The sequence below is a fragment of the Struthio camelus genome, unplaced genomic scaffold (genome assembly GCF_040807025.1).
Source record: "Struthio camelus isolate bStrCam1 unplaced genomic scaffold, bStrCam1.hap1 HAP1_SCAFFOLD_148, whole genome shotgun sequence".
Lineage (NCBI taxonomy): Eukaryota > Metazoa > Chordata > Aves > Struthioniformes > Struthionidae > Struthio > Struthio camelus.
Window position 1 is genome coordinate 53582 of NW_027182691.1, and position 23778 is coordinate 77359.

Below are 23778 nucleotides of genomic sequence, written 5' to 3' on the forward strand. Positions count from 1 at the left end.
CAGCAGAGCTAACTCCTTGAGGGAAAGGGCCGTAGCCAGCCCAGTTCATGAGCAGGCGCAGAACCCGAAACAGCTGCCCTGTGTACAGCGGCACGTTTGCCTGAGTCTTGGGCTGCAGCTGGCAGGAACAGGCCCATGACTGCTGAAAGAAGCGTGCCTCCCCTCCAGCGAAAGGCTCTGGCCAGGCAGCTGGGAACTCAGCTCCTTCTAAACGACTGGCCACTGGACTACCGTTCTTGTGTCTTCATGCTGCTTGGATGAGGAAGAGCCGTGCCAAAGTGCCAGTCCCTCTCCTGCTGCACCCAGTGTCCCTTTCCGCCTCCTGGGTGCAGAGTGTTTGCTGCTGGTGCCTTCTTGGGGCTTCTCTCTTCCTCTTCTCTTGCTCTCGCAGAGGGAAGGCAGCCAAAGCGTGAGCACAGACGGGCAAGCGGTGCAAACTCCTCCCTTGCCAGACAAGCTTGGCACTGCTCAACTACCTGCCTCCCCCAAGCGGTCAAAGTGGTGACTGCCGAACAGGCTGGCAACAACTGATGACTGATGGCTCTCTCGGCAGCCATGAGACTTGTTGCACTGGTCCCTTGAAACGTGGACGTGCAGAGCTGGAGTCAGGCAGCCGTTGCTGGCTAGTTGCGTGTGCCCTGTCGCCTCAGCCTTTCCCGTGTTGATTGTTGTCCTTCGTGGTTCTTTTGTAGGGTGTAGCGGATGAATTGCAAAGAGCAGCGAGTGACATCCTGGTGTCCCTGGCCCGCTCCCACTTCCTGCACATCATGGATGAGCTGCAGAGTCATCTGAGGCCTGGCCAGGAAACCCCTGAGGAATTTGTCTTTATTACCCTCAGCAAACTTGCCACAAGCTATGGTAGCGCAACTTTGGCTTTGGGACTTGACGCTGGGTTGCTGGAGCAGTGGGAGAAGGGATGCAGTTGTGCAATGGGAGGGCTGCCAGCTTGTGGCTGCCACGTCTTTCGCTGCCCCGGGAGCAGCTGGAAGTTGTGACTTTGGCCCCTGGGCTAAGAGCCCTCAGGAGGGGACAGCAGGGAGACCCAACCTCGCGGCCGCCTGCTCTGCTGTGCTTCCAGGCCCACCTTGAAGTGCTTCCCTGCTCCCATGCCATGTGGGAAGGTCAGCCGGCACGCTTGCCCCCTGGCAGGGCACTCTCCCACACATGACGCCTGCCCAGTGACTCTCGGTGGCAGCTCTGGAATCCACCCTGCCATTCTGACGGAGTCCCAAGTGGCCTGGCATCGCATAGCCCTTGCCCATCACAGGTGCAAAGTGCCTGACGCCAAAGTCTCCCAAGAATCTCCCTGACGACAGCTTGCTTGCTTTCTCCCTGCCCTGTCCCTTCTCTGCAGCACTGAGGTGCATCCCTTTTGTGGAAAGGACCTGGGCTGCTATGCACGCCATGCTCAATCAAGCACATCACAGCAGGATCAAGCAGGCTTTCTGTGGAGGTGAGCGCCAGCCTCTAGCGCGGGGCTCCGTCGGGATGCAGAGGGAAGGGGAAGTTGCAGAGCGGTGCTCGACACCCAACTCTCTGCCCTCTTGAGTGAGTCCAGGCCCTTTACAGCACCCAAGAGTCTGCACAGCGTCAACACAGGGTCTCAAGCTCAGGAGACTGCTGTGGCCAGGAAGGGCATGGAGTTCTTGGACTTTTACTACTCAGCCTCCTGCAGCAAATCTTGGAGGAGGCAAAGGGCTAGCGGGGACAAGCAGGAGAAGAGGCAGGAGAGAAACAGATGAGCATTCCACGGAAGGCATTGTCAAGCCTTCCACACCTGCCCCAGAACCCAAAACTGCTCCGGAGCTGAGCGCTGAGCAGCATGGGACTGCAGCTGCAGACAGGCCAGGGTGCTAATGCAAGCTAGTCTCCGTGCTGCATACTTGAGCACGTGCCCTTGCTGCCCTTCTCTTCCGCAGTGCTGGAAACATGGTCGAAAGGTGTAACCCTCTACTTCCGAGCCTGGGCAAAGTGCTCCTTCCCTCGAATCGGGGAAGCCCGGTTGTGTGACAAAACGTACCCGTTGTTCTGCTCCGTGGTCAGAAACTGGCTGGACTGCGAAGAGGAAGAGGTGAGCAGGGCTGCCTTTGCGGCCCCTTAGCAGCCGCGCTAACGCGGGGGTTCATCTGCCTTTCTGGGTAACGATGGTGCGTCAGGAGAAGTGCTTTGGGAGGAAGCAGGTTGCCCAAGCAAGCGCCTAGAGCTGCAAGCCTGCTGCGGCTCAAGAGCATGGGAATGCTGTGGGCTGACAGAGAGCGTGCCTGGATTCCAGCTTGGCAGCCCCCTGACGAGCTAGTGAGGCCAGGCGGGGCCTGGAGAACCCCTGCTGGCAACCCACCAAATGCCAGTGACCCTCGAGCCAGAAGGGTGGGCGGTACAGAAGAGGGGCAATACTCCCTCTCCTCTTGAGCCAGGCCGTGTCCTCTAGAGGAAGACGGGAAATGGCAGGTGCTGGGAAGAGGGAAGTTTGCGTCTGGGGGGTGCTGCACCCTCGAGTAGAGCTTCATTTGGAGCAAACAAACGTCTTCCGCCTTCTCTGCGTTGCAGCTCAAGCAGGCCATCATCAGAGCTGTGGCGGCTATGATGGGCCTCCTTCTTCACAAAGAAGAGTATGAGGAGCAGGTGTGCAGCCGGCTGTCCTGGCTCCTGGGCCAATATGAGGAGGTCCAGGACAGTGCTCACGTGACCAAGGTGAGGCGTCCCGCAAGGCGCTGTGGCTGTGTGAGGCAGGGGGAGCGTGTGCAAACAGCAGGCAGCAGCGGGGGTTGCTGCTGCAGCTGGGCAGCTGTTAGAGAAGAAGCCGAGACAGGCACATACAGATGGCGCGGGAGCTTTGGGGCCTTCTGGTGGCTCAGGAAAGAGGCTAGCCAGCCAGGGAGGCACACTGTCCTGTGTTCATGAGCTGCTCTAGGTGACAAGCCCCCCTCTTCTTTGCACCTTCTCTACTTGTAGAGTCTCAGTCACTTCTTGGAAGTTGTGGTGAAATCCCAGCTCTTGATCCCCAAAGGAATAGTTTTTGTCATCTGCATCGTTGTGCACAGCCAGGTAAGGCGGCGCTGTGAACGTCTTGCGCTTCCCCTTGGGTCGAGCAGGTCTGCCTCAGGCTGACAGGAAAGACTTGCGGGCTGCCAGTGCAGAGGTTCCCTGACCCGGGCCTTTCTCACACCTTGCAGTCAGGTCCGTGCAGCTCCTGGGGCGCTCCATCCCACGCAGGTGCCCGCAGACCTGTCCAGGCCCGATTGTGATTGTAACTGCTTTGCCGGGGCTCCACTCACAGCTCAGTTCACAAAGGAATTTCACGCTCAGGCAGAGCGCAGCAGGAATCGGGAGCCCAGAGGCACAGGTTGAGCCTTTGACTCCTAGCCGGCCCTTGGAGCCTAACGGTGCTTTGCTGCTGCAGAGCCCCTGCCGGGACCTCAAAGGCGGCCTGTTGCCTCTGGGCTGTAGTCTTAGTTCTGCCTGCGGCTCCTGGGCTGTGGGCTCCGGCTCCCCCTGGAGTGTTGGAGGTGGGTAGGCAAGACACTCCGGAAGGGATGCATCTCTGACTCCAGGAGCTGGAAGGGGTCTGTCTGAGCAGAAGCTTGTCTCTCTGGGCTCTCCGTAGAGTGCTAGAGAGCTCCGTAGAGAGTGCTAGAGAGAGGAGGGGGCTGGAGAGCGGAAGAGGGCTCTGTGAGCACAGAGCGCTGTCCTTCTGCAAGAGCGTCTTTGTCTCCCTGTGAGTTCCCCAGGAGACAAGACCTCACAGGAGAGCTTCTCCCCAGTCCCTCGGAAGACTGAGGCTAACATGTACCTTGTTCCTGCAGCTCTCCAATGGGACCAAGGGGCACAGCACTGAGCACAAAACAGAGCTCTCCTACTGCATGCTGCTGCTAGGTAAGGAGCAGCAGGCAGCCTTTGGCTGTGGTTTCTGTGTAGCTCTCCTGCAAGCCTCTGCAACGTGAGAAGAGATTGACTGGTAACCCACAGCATGATTTCTTCCCTCCAGCCCGACGTTTCCCTGACGACACCATGCAGTTTCTCTACTCCCAACTGCAGATTGAGAACGAGGCTTGCAGAGCAACATCCCTGTATCTGCTCAGATCTTTGCTTCGCTGTGACTGTAAGCAACACCAGGAAGAAAGCGTGAGCAACGCTGTGGGTTCCACCGCACACTGAATGTGGCCCGAGCTCCTTCCCGTGGTTCCAGTGGGAAAGGGCACTCCACTGGTGATGCACACACATGCCTAAGTGCTTACAAAGGCTAGGCCCGCACCCACCCCTCCCCGCCAGGTGAACCGTATTGTATCGAAGCCAGCTGAAGAATGTGTCTGGGTAGTTAGAAAGCACGCTGCCCCAGGGATGCCGTTTTCAGCTCAGTAGCAATCCGAGCACAAACAGCAGCCAATTCCAGTGCAGATCGCCTTTCTCTGACTCCCTGGGTTAGGCAATCCCTGTCAAGTAGCTGCGTCTGTAGCAGGGGAGTTGCTTGCGGCTTCTGCTGCTTCCACTGAAGGCAGAGACTTTTGCCCTGTGCTTTCTGTCTGTCCAGTTGTGTATGAGAAAACGGGGACGCTTGGGCCATGTTGTTTTTGAGAGGGGGCTCTGCCGCAATGTACCTGTATTTCTTTCAGCCCTGACGATAAGAAAGGAAATGTGCCTGGTGGTGAAGGCGGTGGAATCTGTGTGTGGAGACCACCGGAGGAAGGTGAGGCGGTTGGGCAAGGGATGGGACCGTGCTGAGTGGCGAAGAAAGCGTTTCCCTCTGCGCCGACTCTGGCAAGGAAATACCAGGAGGCGGCTCTTTGGGACCTAGCCTAGGCCTATGCTTCCTGCTTTGTCTTGTTAGCAGGAGAGCTACTGCGAGGAGGGGGCCTTACAGACTGCCTTGGCAGGTGGCTGGCACTGCCAAGCGAGCGGCAGGTGGCGGCTGAGCAGCTGTAGGGGGAGCTTTGCAAATAGGCAGGGGAGCGATTGCCAAGGGGAAAGGGCATGCCACTTCAGCTGCTGTTGGCTCAAGATGTGGCCTGGCTGGGAAGCGCAGCAGTGAAACCAGAAGCTAAGACTTCTTCTGTCTCCTTGTCATCTCTCCAAGGTCTTAGGGGCTTCCTGCATATGTCAATGCCAGGGCAGCTTTCCTTGAGCTTTTGAAGAGAGGGACTAATCGCTGCCCTGCTTTGCGCTCTCCTCCCTGGCAGGTGAAAGCTGCCGTCCTCTCCTTCATCAAGGAACTGTTCCGCTCTGGCGTCGACGACTGTTCAGCATGGGGTCTGGTGGCCTATATTTTCCAGGAGTTCAGTCGGGCCACCAGCAGACTGGTAAGAGGGGAACAACTTGGCATTGTGCACTTTGTTCGGTGCCCTGGGTATGTTGACCGCTGCGGCGGACTTCACAGAGGATGCGCAGGCCCTCAAGCAGCAGGGCTTGAGTCGCGGGGCTCATGAACTTCCTGGCACCCAAACGGACATGCGCTGTGGGTGTATACGCTGCTGTCAGTGGAATGGCTGTGGCTCTGCCCCACCATGTCACGCCTTGGGAGCCACCAACTGGAGAGTTACCCTCAAGAGAGCAGTGGTGCTGCCAGGACCTTTCAGCCAAGCTGCTTTGCAAAAGCCACTCGGGACAGGCGGATCCTCAGGAGGATACCAAGGCTGAAAGGAACTGCTGAGATGCTGATGGATGGTCAGCAAAAGGCAGAAAGCATGGGCTAAGCAGGAGAAGCTGGAAAAGCTCCCTGATTGTCTCCTTGTCTCCCATCCCTTCCAAACCTGCCCTGTCCTCCGTGAAGAAGGCTGGGGCTCTGGGTCCTTTCCGGAAGCAAAGGGGCCATTGGCAAATCTCTGTCTTGAGTGTTGCCAGCCAGGCCCTCAGGGCGTGGTGAGTCCTCCTAGACGGTTCCCTAGGAGAGGGACTTGCTGAAGATCTTCACTCTGGTGGGGCCTTTCCTCTCCAGCAGGGATTCTGCCAGCATTCACCAGGAGCCTCCTGCAGGCTCTGTTTGTACAGAGAAAGGCGTAAAGGACACCCACCTCCCCCTCTTCATCTCCCCGGCAGCCAGTCACGCTCTCCTTCCAGGGCAGGAACCGAGCATAACCCCTCTCGAGAGCGCAGCTCCTGGCTTTTCCCTTGGTGTCACTGAAAGAGAGCGTGGGCCACGGAGCACCTGGCGTGCTTAATGCACAGCGTGCAGGCAGTGACTCTCTCTGCTTCCATTCGGCGTCGTTTTTCCTGCAGTCTGGCCTCTGCCCCCCCCCCCCCCCCACTCTAGGACTTGCTCTTCTCGTCGTGCCCCAGGTGACCCGTGCTCCCAAACCAAAAGCCAAGTCCCGCTAGCCTCCTCTTGAAGAAAGAGTCACTGATGGGAGTGTTTTCAAACTTCTGCCTTGCAGGAGACAGGAAACCTCTCTGAGATAGAAGTGCTGGAAGAAACCGCGCTTCAAACCCTGTGCTTACAAGTCCTCGACTCTCTGGACGTCTCAGTGAGCGGCATGGCGAGAGTAAGTCATCGCACCACCTGGTGCTACTTCTTGCCTCGAGGACGTTTCTTCCTAGCCCTCCCCGTCTCCGCTCACAAGCTCTTCAGAGCATGAGGCTGCCAGAGTGGCATGTCACAGGAGAGGGGAAACCAAGCCTTGCGAGTTACAGCCCAAGAGACGGGCTCAAGTAGGGATTAGGGCAGCGGACGAGAATGAGAAGAGGTAGAAGAGAAAGGGCGGGCGAAACATCACGCAATGTATTGGAGAAGGCTAACGGTGGAGGGGCTGGGTGGTAGCCGCAGGAGACGACTGCTAGCAAAACAGCTGGACGGAACGACATGCTGAACTGCCGTCTTCTTCTCTGCAGCTCCTATGGCCAAGGCTCCTCCAGTATGTAGTGCCAGCTCAGTACACTGGCACTCTGATCCCACTCTCCCGATGCCTCCGGGCGCTCCTGGAGAGGCAGGAGAGAGCAGAGGAGCAGAAGGAAGAACCCAACTACCTGGGCTACCAAGAACACGGTACAAAGCAGAAACCCTTCCAATGCAGTCTGTCCTGCTCTGTCAGGTGGACAGGTTGAGCCTGCGCGTCTCTCTGTGCCCTGGCACACCCAAGCGGGAGGCGGGAGGCGAGGAAGAGTGAAGAGCGCAGCCTTGCCCTTTTGCTAGGGGGCAGGGAGCCCTGCCCTGTATTTCCTCTGTGCCCCGGAGGAAATGCCTTGCTCTTCATTCCTCAGCGTTCTCCCTGTAAAACGGAGGACTCCTTCCTGGCGCTGCTGGGGACTTACCTTCCTTTCAGTCCGTTAATCACGGGGATACCCTGAGATGGGAAGAGCTGAGGGAAGGCAAATTATCAGCACATGATCAGCCCCCCCTTGCCCGGGGTGGACGGGTGAAGGTCATGTGTGGGACTTGGCCCGCTGAAACAGAGCATTTTGCTTTACTTTCCAGCCACAATGCCAACTCCCCAGGCTCTGCTGCTACGCCTCCTGGTGAGTAGTTGGGGACCCCGTGGAGCAGAGTTTTTCTGAGCCAGGGCAGGGGCAGAGCTCAGGATGGAGACTGCTTTCAAGGCAGGTGCCCGCAGCCCCCACGGAGGAACAAGCCTGCCGGAGGGCGTCTTGCCCTCCAGGGAGCACCTGGGGAGTCCCAGCGTGAATCTCTCGAGTAGCAAGGATGCTGCCTTCCTCAGGGGGGCAGTGCAAAAAGAGAAGCAACTCTGCTGTGTGCTGCCTGCCACGGCACGAGCGGAGCCCGCCTTCTTTCTCAGACAAACTGCTGTTCCTCTGGCAGGCTGGAGCTCTAATTCCCTCTGCTTCCCTCGTCTAGTTGCTTGCGTGCTCTCCTTATGGAGGAGGTGGCCGTGGAGTTGCTGCCCTGCAGCTGCTGCAGGCCCTTCGCAGGCAGATTCACAGAGCGGTGGGCATTCCCTGGATGGTGCAGATCCCTTCCCTGCTGCAGTACCTGGAAGGTAAAGTGTCCGCTGGGAAGGGATGGCTGTGAAGAAGCCAGGAGGGGAAGGGAAAGGCAGCTCCCCAGGGTGACTGAGGAGAACAGAGACCTTGAGTGTCTTCAAGCCTTCTTGTTTGGCCTGCCTTCCAGTGCCAGGGAGCTGGAACTGGCAGCTGAGGGAAGGAGTGCCCCTGAGATCGGCTGACCCCTGGCTGGGCTTTAGCCTCGCTGGTTGCGTCCCAAAGGCAGGCTCTGGCAGCATCCGCCCATCCTTGCTTGGCTAGTGTTTGGGAGGGATCACGTTCCCCCGCCTGGAGCTTTTGTGACACTGCCCTCTCTTGGCAAGTTCACAGTCTCCAGTGGAGTCCACCTTGGCGGCAGCAGCAGCAGCAGCAGTTCTTTCAGACCATAAACGCAGGCTGGTTTGGGAAGGCCCCTTCCAAAACTCCTCTCGCAGTAGCTTGATAGCACGGCCTAAAAGGCCGTCATTTTACAGATACCATTGGGTCGTTCTGCAGAAAGTGTGCCTTGCGTGTAGTGCATGCAGTCGTGCTGTGTTCTGAACTGTTGTGGCAGCTGCTGTGAAGCAGCGGGCACGGCAAGTGGTCAGTATTGTCTAGGTTTGATGCAGTGGCCTTGGAAGAAAAGGCAGAAAAGGCAGGGACATGCCCTACGCCTTTGGGTTCACACAGAAGGGGCATAGGGTGTCTTCTAGCTCTGACATAGTAGGGACGCTCTGGTAGCTGGGAGCCTGGGCCTCTGGGGAGTTTTGCTTGCAAAGGTGACACTGGGACTCTTCTCTTGGGCTCACTCAAATCCAGTTGACCTGCTGCTGCGTCCTCTTGCTTTGCAGGCAAAGATGAGAGCTCCCTGGACTATGCAGAATGGGAGTGCCTTCTGCTGAAGGTACAGCGTTATTCTGTGACCTCTTAAGGAAAGAGGAAATATCTTGTTGACTTTCTGGCCTACCTGAGTGGGGCCCGGAGATTGACACGAGATAAGCAGAAAGGGGGGGCATCTGGAGGGTGTCAGGCAAGGAGGGAAATCACCCCCTCCTCCCGCCCCCCCCCCCCCCCCCCCGCAAGTCTTCTGAGTTTTCCCTCAAGTTCCAAGCTGATCTTTGGTTCTCAGAGATCAGGAAGAGAGATGAGGGGGAGGCGTAGCTGTGAGGTTTCGGGCATGCCTGTGCTCTCCCCGGACTTGGGCCTGTTGTCCTGACAGGGCCACTGCCTCTTTGCCTATAGTTTCCTGAGAGCCAGGGGAATCTTGGGGGCCGTGTTGCAAGAGGAGCACGGGGCACAATAAAGGGGGTGGGCAGGGAAGATGGATTATCCGCAGTGCTAGCTGTCCCCAGAGAACTTCTTGTCAGCTTGGAATGTGCAAAAGGCCTTGACAACACCTGAGGCACATTTGCTTCCCTTTTGGTTTTCTCCATAGCTCCTGAGAACCTCTCTGGAGTCAATAGGGAACGAGGCCTGGATCAGCCTTGAGTTAACTCAGCAGCTGGCCAAGTATCCCCGTCTTTCCAAGGAGAAGGTTGGTTCTCTGCTAGGCCTTTGTCTCTACTTCTCGGCTCTGCGAGGTGTGGTGGCAGAGCCACAGGCTGCTCCTCTCACTGGCCTATGACCGAAGACGTGCTCTTTTCAGTACAGTCTCTTGTCACCGCTTCCGACTCTCTGCCCTCCAGAACAGCTTTATTATTATTTCTTGGAGGTTCTCCAAATAGAGCTGGGGTCACTGGAGTGGGCTACAGAACGGGCTGTTTCTGTAACGTGGATGCTTGACTGTCTCTGGGCCCTTGAGGTGGAGTGGTACCCGAGTGCCCCGCTTCTCCAGCAATGACAGGGCTGCTGGCCTCTTCTCTTGCAGAGCTTCCTGTATAAGGCTGTGGGAACAGCACTGGCAGCCTCTCAGAATGTCAGCTATGTGCGAGAGCAGATGCAGAGCTATTTGGAAGGGATCAATTGGTCGGAACCTTCTGAGAGAGAGGTGGGCGTTCTCTTCCTCTCGCGGCTTTCTGCAGTCTTGCCCGGGGAGCTTGGGCCTCCTTGCCGGACTTGGCAGCCTGGTGGGCCTTGACTTGGGGCTTGCCTCAGGCAATCATCTCCTCTGCTTGGCCACTGCAGCTGGCAAGGGATGAACGGGTGGGATGGCAACTGACGCGCGCTTTTCCCTGTGTTGCAGGGACCGCTCTCTGTGCTAGCGTGTTGTGCTGAGAGCCACCTGGATCTTGCCTTGAGAGCAGTGCAAGAGTTTGATGTGGCTGGGCAGAAAAGGACATTTTCTAGGGCGCTCACCTTCCGGGAGGTAAGGGCAGTCGGTTTTCCAGCTTGTCTTGGCTCTGTTTGCTGGGCTAAGACCTGCCGGAAGCCTGCACCCTGGAGTTCTGGTGCTTCAGGCACCTTGAGGAAGGAGCGCGTGTACCGAGCCCTGGCTGCAAGCTCCCCAGCGGTGGCAGCAACAGCCAGTGGCTGCTGCCACGTGGCTGGCAAATGGGAATGAGGACGGGTCAATGGGCAGCGCTCAGACTCGCGGCGATGTCAATGAAGGAGGTTGTGCACTGGAGCCCTCCTCTGCCAAAGAGCTCCAGCTGGCGTGAGGGAGACCAGCTCTCTTCCCCAGAGAGTTCAGGCAGGCTTTGAGGAATTCCCGTGGGAAACGCTGGGGGAAGTGTGGGTGGCCGTGACAAGCTCATCCTGGTTTGGAGGCAGTTTCTCAACGAGAAGCAAATGGGAAGGCTGAGGTAAAACAAGGAGCTTGGACTGCTTCCTCATGGCCGTTCCAATTGTCCAGGAGCAGCAAAAGGAGAAAAGAGGCAAGGCGTGTGCTGCTGTCATGCTGGCTTTCAGCCGGATAGCTCTGCATGCTCCCAAAAGGCTGCTTTGTTCCCGAGTCGAGACGGTCATCGTGGAGAACATCCTGTGCCAGTACCGAAGCAGCTCTCAGGTAGCAGCTCACAGTGCTCATTGTAAGGGAGCTCCGTCTTTTGGGGAGGAAGGTGGGGAGAGCGCCTTCCTGCTTTCCGGGAGGCCGCTTGCTCCCAGGACCCGAGGGGAGAGCTCCTCCCTCTGAAATGGAACCCGAACTAAGGTCCTGTAGGCTTCTGGAGGATGCCGCTTCTTCCCTGTGCAGCATTTTTGGGACAGCTTTGGCCCCGGGTTAATCCTCCTTTGGCCTTCACGTTAATCTTTGGTCCTTTGAGCAGCTCCTCATCTTTGTTGCCTTCTTTTTCTCTCCTCGTCCTCAGGACTCAGAGCTCAAGCTGGCCCTCATCCAGAGCGTCACAGAGGTCAGCTCGGCCATTCAAGGGGTCAGCAACGAGGAGAACTTTCATTTCTCTTCCAAAAGGGTGCTGCTGGAGCTTCTGCTGGTGAGTGACACGGCGCGAGGGAGACTGTCCCGCCAAAGAGCTGCTGTTTGCGCAACGAGATGGCTTTCCTCAGAGAGGCACTATTCTCTGTTGGCTGTGAAAGAGCATGGGCAAAGTTGGGCGCTTCCTAAGCCTAGTGCCCAGCGTGCTGGGACCCTTCTGTGCTGCCACCTTGTGGGCAGTCCCCGGCAAGAGCAATGGCCCTGTTCTCTCTGGAGCTGCAAAGTGGTCCTTTAGGAGAGAGTTGGGGGAGCTGTCTGCGTGAAGCTCTGTCTGTGCTTGTCGCAAGTGTGGAAGAAGAGGCTGTTTGTCTTGCAGAGGGAGGGCCCTCTTCTTTCCTACCCGCTGACCGCTATGTCCTTGTCTCTCTGTGAACTGCAGGACTTGGTGAAGCAGGAGCCCGTGGGTTCTGTGCCTTCTCCTGTTTGTTGCAAGGCGATTCTTGCGCTTGAGCATTTGAGGTAGGGCCCTTCCTCCTGTGTGTTGGGTGTTCCTCTGCGTGCTGCAGGGGAGGGGCCTGAAGTTTCTTGGTTGACCTGAGTGTGGGGTCAGGAGCTGCCACAGGAGCGAGTGGTTCAGATGTGGCAGGCAGGCAGGCTGGCTGGCTGAGGGAAGGGAGCTCCCAGCTCTCCGCTCCCTGGGAGGCTGATGTTTTCCTGCCGCCTGCGAGTGAGGCAAGAATGCATGGGAGCTGGTGGAAGCGCTCCCTCTCAAGGGGCCGCAGCGTCGGGCTTTGGGGCTGCAGCTTCAGCGGAACGCTAGCTGCCTTTGGCCCCCCTCTGGCAAGCAGTGGAAGGTCTCCTTTCTGAATTGTCTTCCTTTTGGCTTCTGCCAGCAAGATCAAGCCATCTCTGACCCAGGAGGAAAACTGTCATCTCCTTCACGCGTGCTTCCAAAGCCTATTTCCCCTGCCTCCTCTTGAGCGGACCAGAGAGGAAGGGGAGGCAGCAAAGGATACTCAGCACGGAGAGGTACCTGTCAGTCCCCGTCTGCTGCCCTGAGTCTTCAGCGCTGCCCTGAATTCGGACAGCCTCTCCGGCTGAGTTTGGAGGCCCCGCTGGGATTTCACCTGTCACTCCTTCCCTCCTGCTTTCAGTCTCTCTACAGACAATCCCTGGGAGCTCTCGGTCAGCTCGTGGCAAGTCTTGAGGAAGGCCTCACCTCATCCTGGCTCAAGGAAACCTTCCACGTGAGTAGTAAAGAGCCGAAAGGGAAACTCTGCTCTCTGGCCAGGAGGCGGGCCACGGATGGAGGGCCTCCTGCTTGAGGGGGTCATGAGAGGAAGGGAGATTTCTGAGAACAGGGTGCAACCCATGCAAGTCCTCCTGGGAGGTAAAGCAAGCTAGGTCCCACGGTGGCTGTAGGAGTCGTGCTGCTTGTTGTCAGGGCGCTTTGCAATGGCAGCTGCTGCCTGATGGGAGCAAGATGGCCCTGGCGGACAGATGCAAGGGCACTCCCAATCTTTGCTGATGAGTGAATGCTGGCTGCAAGCGGATGCAATAATAGAGCAAGTCTTCAGCGGCTGGACGCCTCACACTGGGGATGAATTCCCACGGAGGCCAACGTATCCTTCGGGTGGTTCCTTGGGGAAGCTGCCAGAAACGGCGGGAGATTGCAAAGGCCTCTGTGCGTGTGTTTGAAAGATACCTAGTCTGATGTAGCTGTGGTCTTCCAACAGCTCCTGGAGGCCTGGCTCCATTCGGAGAAAGAATGGGAGAGAGAGAGGGCCCTGCAGGTCTGCACTCAGCTCACAAAGGCTTATGCTGAGAGATCTGTGGACGCTGTGAGTATTGCCTCCTCTTCCCAGAACCCTCTGGAAGCTTCTGTGGGTGCGGCCGGAGTCTCTAGGGGAGACTTGGCAAGTCTCGAGGGCAGACTTGGCAAGGCAGGTCTTCTCTGCAGTTCTGCCCTAGCCTCAGCGCCCATCTGCCACAAACACGGCATTCCTCCTCACCCCCTCCCGCTTCCCCGGCACGGAGATTTGCTCGAGGCTGCGCTCGGGGTTGGTAATCTCCCAGGAGGATGGAGCTGAGCTTCTAGTGCTCCGGATGCCCAGCTCGGGGCCAGCAGTCAGCGCCAGAAGCAGAAGGTTGAAGGGCCGCTCCTGCAGCCTGGGCACTTTTGTCTTCCTTTGATTTCTACTAGGGAGAAAGCACTTGTGCGCAGCTTGGCTCCCTGATTGCAGTGCTGGGGCCTCTCAGCTGTGACTCCCTGGTCACATCCCGCCAGTGGGCAGTCGACTGCGTCAGCTGCCTTCTCTCTACACAAGGTGAGAAGAACAGTCATTCCCTGCCCTGTTCCTTCGGGCTGCTCTTCTCGCTCTTCCCTGCCTAGCGGCGGAGGCGACGTGCAGGGACGGTGCTCCATGGCCACAAGAGAGGACTAGCAGCAGACAGCAGACTGCCCTAGTTTCTTGCATGCAGACCTTGGTCGTTTTTCTCCTCTTGGCTGTCCGACAAGGGAGGCCTGGGGAAGCTCTTTGGGGAACACCGCGCCAGGGGCCTTCCCAGTTCCTGTGGGCAACGAGGGCCCTTCCACACTTGGGTCTACGGAAGGAAATAAGGAACAGAAGCAGCACTTTCTGGCTCTACAAGCAGCGATCCCAGCTGAGCAATTGCTTAGAAGGGAGCTAGGCTCCTGGGCTTCTCTGGTGAGCTTTGGTCAGCATCACCTGCCCACACTGCGCAAGCTGTGGAGAATTTCCTGCCTCTCAGAGACCAGAGTGCCCTGTGCTAGAAGATGGGCTGGAGATGCTGGGAACAGCAAGGCCTCTAGCTGAGGACAGCAGGCACACTCGGGAAAGTGCTGTCGGAAAGGCAGGGTGTTTGTCCTCACTGGCACACACCCGAATCCCATGGCCCCGCTCGTGAAGTGCTGCTGCCAGAGTTCAGAAGGGCCCTGCACGTCACCCGCGGACTTCGCTGCCGCCAGTTGGGTGTTCCTTGATCAATGTCTCTCGACTGGAGGCTCAGTTCCAGAACATGCGCCTATCCTTTCCCCCTGTGTTTCTTTCAGGCGAGGCCATGCACATGAAGAAAGAGGAGGTGAAGCACTTCCGTGAGGAGCTAAGTGCCACGGATGTGGATTCTCTGCTGAAGACTTCTTCCCAAATCGCCAAGGTTACTGACTCCAAAGACAGGGCTGCGGCTACCTGCTGACTAAGCTCCACTCCACTCCAGTCTCCTCTGGACTTCCAAGCTCTCTCTCCAGTTTCAGGGTGGCCTCTGGCAGCGGGGCCTCTCTTGTTCTGAAGCGTAGCAGTCTCTGGTTTTGCCACTGGGGAAGGCTTTCTGTCGCTCTCTGTGTGCCTCTGTGTGTGCATGCACGGGTGTGGGCGTGTTTCGTTGTCATCCGTCCCCACTCAAACGCTGTGGACAAAGGGAGTCAAAGTGAAGCAGGTGAAGCAGGGAAGCTCCTCAGCCTGAGGGATTTCTCTTTATTTTAACATGTTTTTGCTTGCAAGTCTTGTTAGGCAAGCCCGATGTCTCACATGATGTACCCTGGAGGGAAATCAGCATGCTCAACGTCTTCATGAACTCTTCCATACAGCTTCTGCCTTCCGTGTTCTGTTGGAGCTCTTTGCAAGAACATACGTTGTGCATGCAAGCAAACAACCTAACGCAAGAGCCTTCCAAATCTATGGGCTGCCTAACTCCAAAGAAGCAGCTGCTTGCAGCCTTCCCAGTTAGCTAGCAGCCTACCTGAGGAGCTGCTCAAGTTCTCTTGCCCTTGCTTTGCAAGAGCGCAAGCAGACTTCTGAGGGTGTTTCTCCGCGTTCTGCTTTCTCTCCTGCAGGTTGTATGCCAAGCCTTTCCCTCGGAGCAGGTGAGAGACTTTCTGAAGGCTGTCCTGGGCAGCATGCTGTCCTTCAGCCCCACTTGTGCCAGGGCAGCAGGACACTGGATGCTCATCTTTCTGGAGCAACGTGGAAGAGAAATACTCCCGGAGGTAAAACACCCTCTGCTCATCTTTGCCCTTTGGACTCGGGCAGTGGGCTGCTGCGCTGCACCTTGCGGAGCTGGTGTGGGCTGCAGAAAGGCAGCGTGCGCGCAGAGCCGAGAACGTCTTGCTGAAGTTGCCTAGCTGAAGTCCTGGCAACCTAACCCACGAGCTACTCTCAGTCTGATTCCAGCGATCCAAACGCTTCTAGTGCAAGATCTCCAGCTGTTCCTGATACAGTCTCACGATGGAGAAAACCTGAAGGACACCCATTTCTTGTACCTCCTCCCCCTTCTCTGGTGTTCTGCTCTGCTCTCCGCTGCCCCTCTGCGACCCTCTTGCAGAGGGTCGCTGGTGTCTCAGGGTCACCTGTGGGGAGGAGAGGGTGCAGATGATGGGGGGGGGGGTCCCCCTCTTCAGCCCTGGCTCTGCTTGGGTTTTGGGATACGATGGCTAACGCAGTCTGCTTCCTTGGTCTTTCTTCACTGGTCCGCAGTTCCAGGGCCTCTCTGAGTTTGCCCTTTGTGTCTCTGGTTCTCTGTGCTCTGCCGGACCCTGTTTGTGTGTTACCCACAAGGCTGCCTGCCCACAAGGTTGCCTTACTTTCCTGAGAAGGTGTTGCCCAGTGGTGATGCGTGTGTCTAGTTGTGGGGGCTCAGCTCTCGTCCTGCCCCTGTTCTTGCCTTGTTCCATCCAGGTGCTAGAAGTCCTGTCAGTCATTTACGACCATCTGCCAGCTTGCCAGCAGGACTACCTCAAAGAGTTTCTCTTGCATGCCGTCTCTGTCCTGGCCTGCTATCACCCAGAGGCAGTGACCAACAGCCTCCTGCAGAGACGCCTGCCAATGGACAGGTGGGTGCCGCTCCCCTCTCCTTCCACTGCAGGAACCCAGAGATGCCACAGCCTGGCTGCGCTAGAGGAGATTCCGTTAAGAAGCAGGCTGCTTTTCTCCCTGAAAAGCGAGGCTGTTGCCAGATCCCGCGCTTGCAGATTTGCTAAGAGCCTTGGCTGCTAAAGCTCCACGCTGGCCAGCGGTAGTGTTTTAGCTGCCTTGGAGGGGCTCTAGGTGCAAGAGCACAAGGGATCGAGTGTGGACTTCTCTTCCACTTGCAGTGATACAGTGGCGGTGTGGAGGACTCTAGGGAGAGGCCTCCCTGCGATTCAAGTGCTCCAGTTACTCATGCACAGGCTGGAGAGTGCAGAAGCCACCACCACCTGCGCTGAGCATGCAGTGACGAACAATGAGGCTGCCCTGGAACCTCTCACGGTACGTCAAGTGACAGGCACAGTTCTGCCCCCTCTTTGGCCAAGGATGCTGTTGAGTGCAAGCGAGGGGTAGGGCACCGTCTTGTTACACAGGCGCCTGCAAAGCCACGTGGAGAAGCCTCCCAGTGTGCTTTGCTAAAGTCCGTCTCCTTGTTATCCCTGGGAGGAGCCACCAGAGCTTGCTGTTGCCCCTCTGCAAGGTTGTGGCAGAAGCCAGAGATGCAGACCGGGAATTGCAGGCAGGAGGCAGGCGGACAGGGCAAGTGGTGGGGAAAGCTCTTCTTTCCAGCCGCTTGTTGGTGATGGCATTTCTTCGCAGGTAACCTGTGCCATCTTTGAGCTGGTGTCCGCCCTGCAGACCCGGGAAACTGCATCACTCTTCCTTCCGTGGTTACTTCCGCTGCTGCTGAAGCAGATCAGTGACACTCTGGGCAAGCAGATGCCTTCGTCCTCCCCAGGAAGAGTCCCAGAGGAGCCGGTCTTTGTGGCGCGTGCAGAAGACAGCTGTCCTTGCAGGTGATGAGCACAACGGGCAGAGATGGAGGGGGCTGGCTTTCGCTCGCATCACCAGGTCGTGTTTGTTCTTGGCCCGGTGGGAACTCTTTGCTCTGCCCTCTTTCCTCGCTGCTGGGACAGATTGTTATGCTGGTTCTCACCTCCGTTCCTCTCCTGGAGAAACGTAGGCTGCTAGGTGCAAAGGCGGTGCCTACTTGGCACCATGGGCTTCTCTAGTGTGCCCTCCGGCCCGCATAGCCTGGACTTCAGAATGCCACTGCTTTCCCTCCCTGCTGATCAGCAAAGCCTGTGTTTGCCTCAAGCCTCTCTTTCACAAAGAACCTGCAAGGTGCTGAGAGTTGCTTCCCAGACACCCCCTCTTGTCTTGGCGACTGTTGCAAAGGTTAATCGCCCTCCCCATGGGAAAAACGGGGCTTTTGCCAGTAGGTGTCTTTGTCTACCTCTAGCGCCTCGCTCTTGGCTCTCGTCGGGCTTTTCTGCCCTTTCTTCAAAAGGCTGGCAGGTGTCTTTTGTGCCCTAGCACGAGCTCAGTATTCTTCTGGAAAAGTCAGCTTGCGGGGAGCTAGCGTCAACAGAACCTTGTGTGGTACCGCCCAGGAAAAGCTGGGGTTGCAACGCAGCGGGTCTTTTATTGTAGTCTGATGGGAGCAGGAACATGTCTGCCTCCCCAGACATGACTTGAGACAGCTGCCTGGACTTCAGCTGAGACGAGCCAGGGGGCAGAATAACGGTTTCCATAGGGAGCCAGAAGCACGTTTCTCTGTGGCCAGGCGAGGGCCAGGAAGGCTTTTCAAAGGCAGCTTGGGGTGCTGGCTCTTTGGTGAACCCTGAGAGCCTTTGCTCATGTGAGCGGCAGAGAACAAAGTGCTTCTTGGCCTTGCCTGACTGGGTGTCCCTCGCAGGCTGGGCGGAGCCTCCTCTTCCACTACTGCTCTGTGCACGGGGCCCACAAGCAGTCATGCAGCTACCAAACGGTCATTCTTGCCCGTTGCTTTCCATTTCCCCAAGCCGGGCCACCTCAGCGTGCATCTTTTGCTTGCAGTGGTGTTCTGGTAAGGCACGTGATCCTCAGGGGTCAGCGCAAAGAGATGCTGACTCGCGTCTGCTGGTAATTCCTTCCAAATGATGGTTAGGAGAAAGCTCAGGTTCTAGCATCAGAGAAGCCAAGGCTTCGGTTTTGTTTTGTTTTTCTCTGTGTGTTCCGTGAGCTTGAGGGCATCAAAGCGGATGACCACGGCAGTTTCCTGTTAGCTTGGCACCCTTCCGGATTATGAAGCGTGCTTGCAGGGGGTACTTTGCATCTCATTCCGTGGGGCTTAGAACAAGTTAAGGAGCACCTCAGAAAGTGGCTGAGCTTCTTTAGTTCTGATCATGACACAGTTTCAAGTGCTCTGACTCTGTTTTTTTTTTTTTTTTTTTAATCAGGCTTTCCATCAAAGCACTAGATATGGTGCTCTGCAAGTGCCTTGCAGAAGAGAAATGGGTGGGGATTCTGAGGAAGCAGAGAACCTGGGCTTTTCTTGCAAATCCCCAGACTTCCCACGAGGGCATGTGCCTGCTGACGAGGTAAGAGCCTTTGGGAGGGCTTCTTTCCCTCTTGGGGGTGCCTGTCAGCCAGCAAGGGGCTGAATGGGAACTCGTCTGGCACGTCTGTCCGGGGAGGCTGTCCTGAGTTGCTGAGGAAGACCATCCGCCTCACAGCCCTTGACTCTCGGAAGTTCCTGGGCTCAGTGTCTCATTGTGTTGTGTATGCAGCGTTCTGCTGCGAGCTGGCGCAATCCCAGGGGCTGCTGTGCACGCTGTCTTTGCATGGCTGGACTCTCCGTCAGCGAACCTGAGGAGCATGGCAACGTCCTTCTTTGCTGAGGTAAGCCAGAAGGTGGGCAAGCGAGGGTTGAGGGCAGTCGTCTCTGGAAAGTGCTGCTTGCGACATTGCGACATGTCTTTCTCCAGCAAGATCCTAGCAGAAGGTGCCCCGGCAGTGCTGGGATGCCCAAAGATGGTTGTTCAGCTGCTGCGAGTGGTTGGGATGGCTGTGTTGGTGCCAATGGTCATGCTGCTCTTTTCCAGCTGATGAAGGACCCGCTGCTTCAGGAGAGGAAGCTGCTTCAGCCTGTCCTCCGAGCCTTGCTGGACAGATGCCTGGACACCAGCTGCACTGTCCGCCAGATGGCAGTGAGAGGCCTGGGAAATCTGGCCAGTGGAGCACCTGAGGAGGTGAGCAGGAGATTGCTCCTCACTAAAGACAGCCCTGACCAGACAGCTCCTGGCAGAGAGCTGCACAAGGCTTAGAGAGACTGGACAGAGCAGCACAGAGGGAAATGCCCGCCTTTCTTGAGACCGTGCTCCATTCTAGGCCATTGCTCTGGCTGCAAAGGTGTATTGTGCGGCCGAGGGGGTAGGGGCTCAGGCTAAGGGGTGCTCTGGAATGGTTCCCAGCAAATTCTGCTCTTGGGAGAAATGGTGGAGAGGAGATGTGAGAGGAATGACTAGTGAGAGGTTCTTGTTTGTCTCCTGCTTTTACAGCTGAGAAAGCATAAGGCGGCCGTTGTGGAGGCGTTACTGAGGGCCACCAGGGACGTCAGCTCTCTGCAGATCGCGGGCGAGAGCTTGTCAGCCCTGGCAAAAGTGGTGGCGGAGCTGCAAGAGAAGGCCCTTGGCGTCACCTTCAGAGACATCGCCCTGTGTGCCAGCGCTTTCTTTGATGCTGTAAGTGAACAGCAGTAGGTACCTCTTGTCCCAGCAGTCTTGGTAGGGTCATCGGAAAGGTATGACAAGGGGGACAAGCGGAGATGAGGAGTGTCTGGCTTCCGGGAAGAAGGGCCGCTCATGGAAAAGGCTGAAGAGGAAGGGAGGAGACTTGGGCTGATGTCTGCTCATCCCCGGTGACACCCAGAGGAAGTCATCTTTTGATTCCCCTTGGAGAGCGGTGAAGGAAGTGTGGCCACAAAGGGAGGGAATCCCTTAGCGGGACTCCTGGGCAGTCCAAGAGCTTGTAGGCTTTTGCCTCTGGGTCAGCTGCCCGTAACATTGCTGAGCACCTCAGAAACCAACAGCTCAGCTGCCCCGTAGCTCAGGAGGCAAGGCCGTGAGAAGCTGAGCAAGGGACAAGGAAGGGATCGGCGCACGGCAACCCTCTCTTGTTTCCCAAGGGATGTCCTGCAGGTGAATGCTTTCTCCTGATCCGTGGGCCTTGGACAAATTGAGAAGAACCATTGCTCAGGAGGCTGGACTCAGCTGGAAGCATTAGGCTGGTCAAGAGCTGTTTGCTTTGCGGTCCTTTGCAGTTAGCCACCTGACGGCTGGCGTTTCTTGCTTGCAGAAGGAGGCGGTCGCTCGTTCCTCAGCCTTCACCTTATACGGAATCCTGGCCTCCTCTGCCAAGAGGAAATGGCGACCTTTTCTCAGGCAGGAAGTCGAAAGTACTTGGGCCAGAATTCTGCTCCACCTTCGGGACCCAGACCCTGGCGTCCGCAATGTAAGAGCCACCTTTCACTGCTTTCTTCATACGGAGAGGGAGGCATGGCAAGAGCAGAGCGCGTCCGCCCTTCCTTGCCGCCACAGTGCCACAGTGGTCAGGCCTCAGGCCTGCCTCCAAGTCTTTGTTGACCAGGTGCCCTCCTATCTGCTCCTGCCTCGGCAGATCCAGCCCTTCTCCCAAGGGCATGGGAGTTAACAGCTGTCTGCCACAGGCGACAGCGGCCAGGCACTGGTGCTGTCTCCAGGCTGCCAAGTACTAGGCCAGGGGAGCGATGCCTGCTATTGCAATCCTTCCCCTCTCCTAGCTGCAAACTGCACGGAGTGAAACACCGCCCCTTCTTGAAGGAGATGAGCAGTGCTCAGCTCAGTGAGTTCCCTTGAAAGGCACCTGGCTGCGCCCAGGGAGCGCTGAGCTGGGGCAACTCTCATTTTCAGGCCTGTCGAAGCACTTTCCTGCTCTGCACTCCGCTGCTGGGCCTGCAGAAGCTCCAGGTACATGTTGCTCTGAACACGCAGAAGAGGGCAGAAGAGCTGCAGGAAACTGTCTGCAGTCACCTAGTGAGTAAGCTGGGGCCCGGGGGAAGACTGAGCGGTGGCAGCGACTTTCCCTGGCCCAGAGAGCTGGAGCACGGAGTGCCCTTCAGAGAGGTGGTAGAGCCTGGCGACGAGGGGAGCTGTTAGTGCCTTGCAGCCACCTGCTCTTCTCTGTTATCTCCTGGTTCGTCCGCTCTCCTTGCCGAGGGCCAGCGGAAGGGCCTTTTCAGCCAAAGAACTCCCATTTCTCTCTTTTCCTCTAGGCCAGAAACACCCCGGAGCTTCTGGAAAGCCTCTACGACACCCTCCAGACCTACTTCTGGAGCTCGTGCTGGGGCATGCGGACTGCGGCCATCACACTAACTGGTGAGAGACAAAGCTGCAGCTCTCTGCTGCTCCTCCATCTCTTGGAGGGAGGAGCAAAGGGCCTTCTCCACTTTCTCGGCAACGGGGCTGCTCATAGTCGCCTGCCTTAGGAGGGTGGCCGCAGCAGGAATTAGTTAAGGGCTGTACAGTGGCTGAAGTCTCTGTAGGAAAAGCATGGGCGAATGAGTGCTGCAGGTGAGGCTTGGCCCCTGGCACACTCACTTGCTCACCTCTGCTTCATGCCTCTTCCTAGGAACTTAAAAGTAGGAGGGAGCCTGCTGGCTTGATATTTATAACGTTCCCCTGCTCCCCAAAGCCCATCCTCAACGTCTGACACTAGTCAGAAAGTACACTGGGAACGAGGGCTACCACGGGAAGCGTCTTCATGCTTACCTATTTGCGTTGTGTGAGCAGGTGTTATCCTGGAGAATGCAGATGCCCGGTGGCTGAGAGAGCACGACATGAGTCTTCTGAGTGCAAGTAGGTTAAAATTGCCCCTCCTGCCCTCCACTCTCTCCTTGTCTGGGCAAGGGTGTCGCCACCTTCTGCTGCCCTACGCTGGCCCTTCTCTCTCGTGTCCTGCCCCAAACCTCGGCCTGGCTATGACCTTATGCCACGTGACTATGGACTCAGAGCTCTTGCACTCCCCCCCTCCCTCCTGCGGCCCCCCCGCCCCCCACACACACACACAAGGTCCTGCTGAACCAAGAATGTCTTTTGGATAAAAGCAACCTTGGGGAAAGTTGCTAGACCTTTGCACACGTTTGGCCAAATGGTTGAGGTAGAAGGCGGCTCCTTCCCGAAGCACCTGGGAGTGTGGAAGACTCAAAATGGAGGGGCCGTTGGTCCCAGGAGAGAGCTTCTGCCACTGAAGTTGGGCAGAAGGCCGAGGGTTTGCAGCAGCTGTGTGCAAAGGCAGCCTTTGTCGTATCCCAGCCTTGCCACGGGGTCGCAGGACTGAGCGCAGGGAAGGCTTTCCAGCTTTCTCAAGGGAGGCTCTGCTCAGAGAGCCAGGGAAGGCATGAGCAGTGCGTCCTGGCCTTTGGCAGTCATGGGTGCCTCTGCCTGTGTTGTTTCAGTTCTCCAGCTGCTGCAGGAAGACCGGCATCCCAGCGTGCAGCAGGCAGCAGCTCAGGTCCTCAGTGACAACTGGCCAGAGCTGAGAAATGCTTAGAGCAACAAGGAGGTCCCCAGCGAGCACCTCGGAGTGCAGAAAGTGAGCAAGGGGAAGGCCAGGCAGGCAAGGAAAGGCAGCCAGGCCACACACACTTGGCTGTTTGGGTCACCGCGGAGCCAGCGCAATCAACTGGCAGAAATAAAGCACTGCTTGTTGGACAGAAGCTTATGCGGTGCTTCTTTGGGGCCAAGGGCCTATGGCAAGCGCCTGGCTGAGGCAGGGCTCTTGTGAGGTGTGTGAACGAGCCGTTCTTCCAGTGTGTTTGAGCTGCGTCTGTATCGGGGAAGGGAGGTCGAGAGGGCTGCGTATCTGACCCTGACCTTGAACACCATGAGGTGGGCAGGGGATTCCCGCGGGTGCTTGTCTCTGGGCTGGCTGCTTTGTGGCAAGAAGGGGATTTATTTTGCAGAGTGTGGAGGAGCAGCCTCTGGCCATTTCTGGGTGCTTGGGCTCTGGCTTTTATGTTGCCGAACCCTCCGCAGGGGCTGGCCCAAGAGGAGCCTGAGGAAGCAGCAGGGGGCAGAGGAGAATCCCTGCTGCTGTGATTACAAAAGAGCTGAGGGGTGTTTGCATACCACAGTGAGTCCTGGGAGTCATCTTCTGGTCTTTCTAAAACCTGTTCCTCCAAGAAGCGCGGGAGCAAGAGCGAGTTAGGAGCTGTTCCCGGTGGGGAAAGAGTCCCAGCCATGCTGAAGGAAGGGCTGACTGGGAAGACCGAGCAGCCTCTCAGATGCTCCTGCTGAGCCCCATAGAAAGCTGAGCGATGGCCTCGGGAGGAAGATATAGGACCCGGCTGGGCCTCTGGCAGGCACAGGACCTGGGAGCAGGCCAGGAAGAGGGCAGGTAGCTGCGGAAGTCGAGGCACACAAGTACCTTCAGCACACAATGCAGAACTCCTGTATTGCTCACCAAGAAAATGCCAGTCCCTAGAAAGAGGGTAAGGCAGCAGAGTACGGCTAGGGCTGCTTTTGGCCAGGCAAGTCCTGCTGTGTGCCCTATAAATCCACCTCCGTAAAAGGGCAGGGACAGAATGGGCTGCTCCAGAGGCTGCCAGCTGAAGTACCCAGAGAAAGGAAAGCAACCCCCTTGCAAACACCTGTAAGGACTGCATGAGAAGCCTTCTCTACTTTGCAGCACTCCCTTCCAGAGTCCTCAGCCTTGCACCTTGCAGGCAACAAACCAAGAAAGCGCAGGCTTTGCCCAAAAGGCAGCGGGCAGAGAAGTCGG

General features: G+C 57.2%; 1 protein-coding gene across 1 annotated transcript; it reads left to right on the top strand.

The window, feature by feature from the left end:
• Positions 1-3632: 3632 nt before the first annotated feature.
• On the top strand, positions 3633-22708 carry LOC104147761 (maestro heat-like repeat-containing protein family member 2B). Its single transcript, XM_068929346.1, has 34 exons — positions 3633-3715; positions 3804-3873; positions 3986-4099; positions 4611-4684; positions 5175-5294; positions 6366-6473; positions 6820-6973; positions 7403-7443; positions 7781-7922; positions 8757-8809; positions 9341-9439; positions 9773-9892; positions 10088-10210; positions 10697-10849; positions 11151-11273; positions 11655-11734; positions 12109-12244; positions 12370-12462; positions 12952-13056; positions 13419-13542; positions 14289-14392; positions 15069-15221; positions 15910-16064; positions 16326-16479; positions 16798-16994; positions 18420-18560; positions 18750-18861; positions 19065-19211; positions 19521-19703; positions 20317-20472; positions 20910-21032; positions 21272-21374; positions 21789-21854; positions 22454-22708. The coding sequence occupies exons 2-34, from the start codon at positions 3861-3863 to the stop codon at positions 22546-22548; spliced, it is 3864 nt and encodes a 1287-aa protein (XP_068785447.1). The 5' UTR covers positions 3633-3715; positions 3804-3860; the 3' UTR covers positions 22549-22708.
• Positions 22709-23778: the final 1070 nt, after the last annotated feature.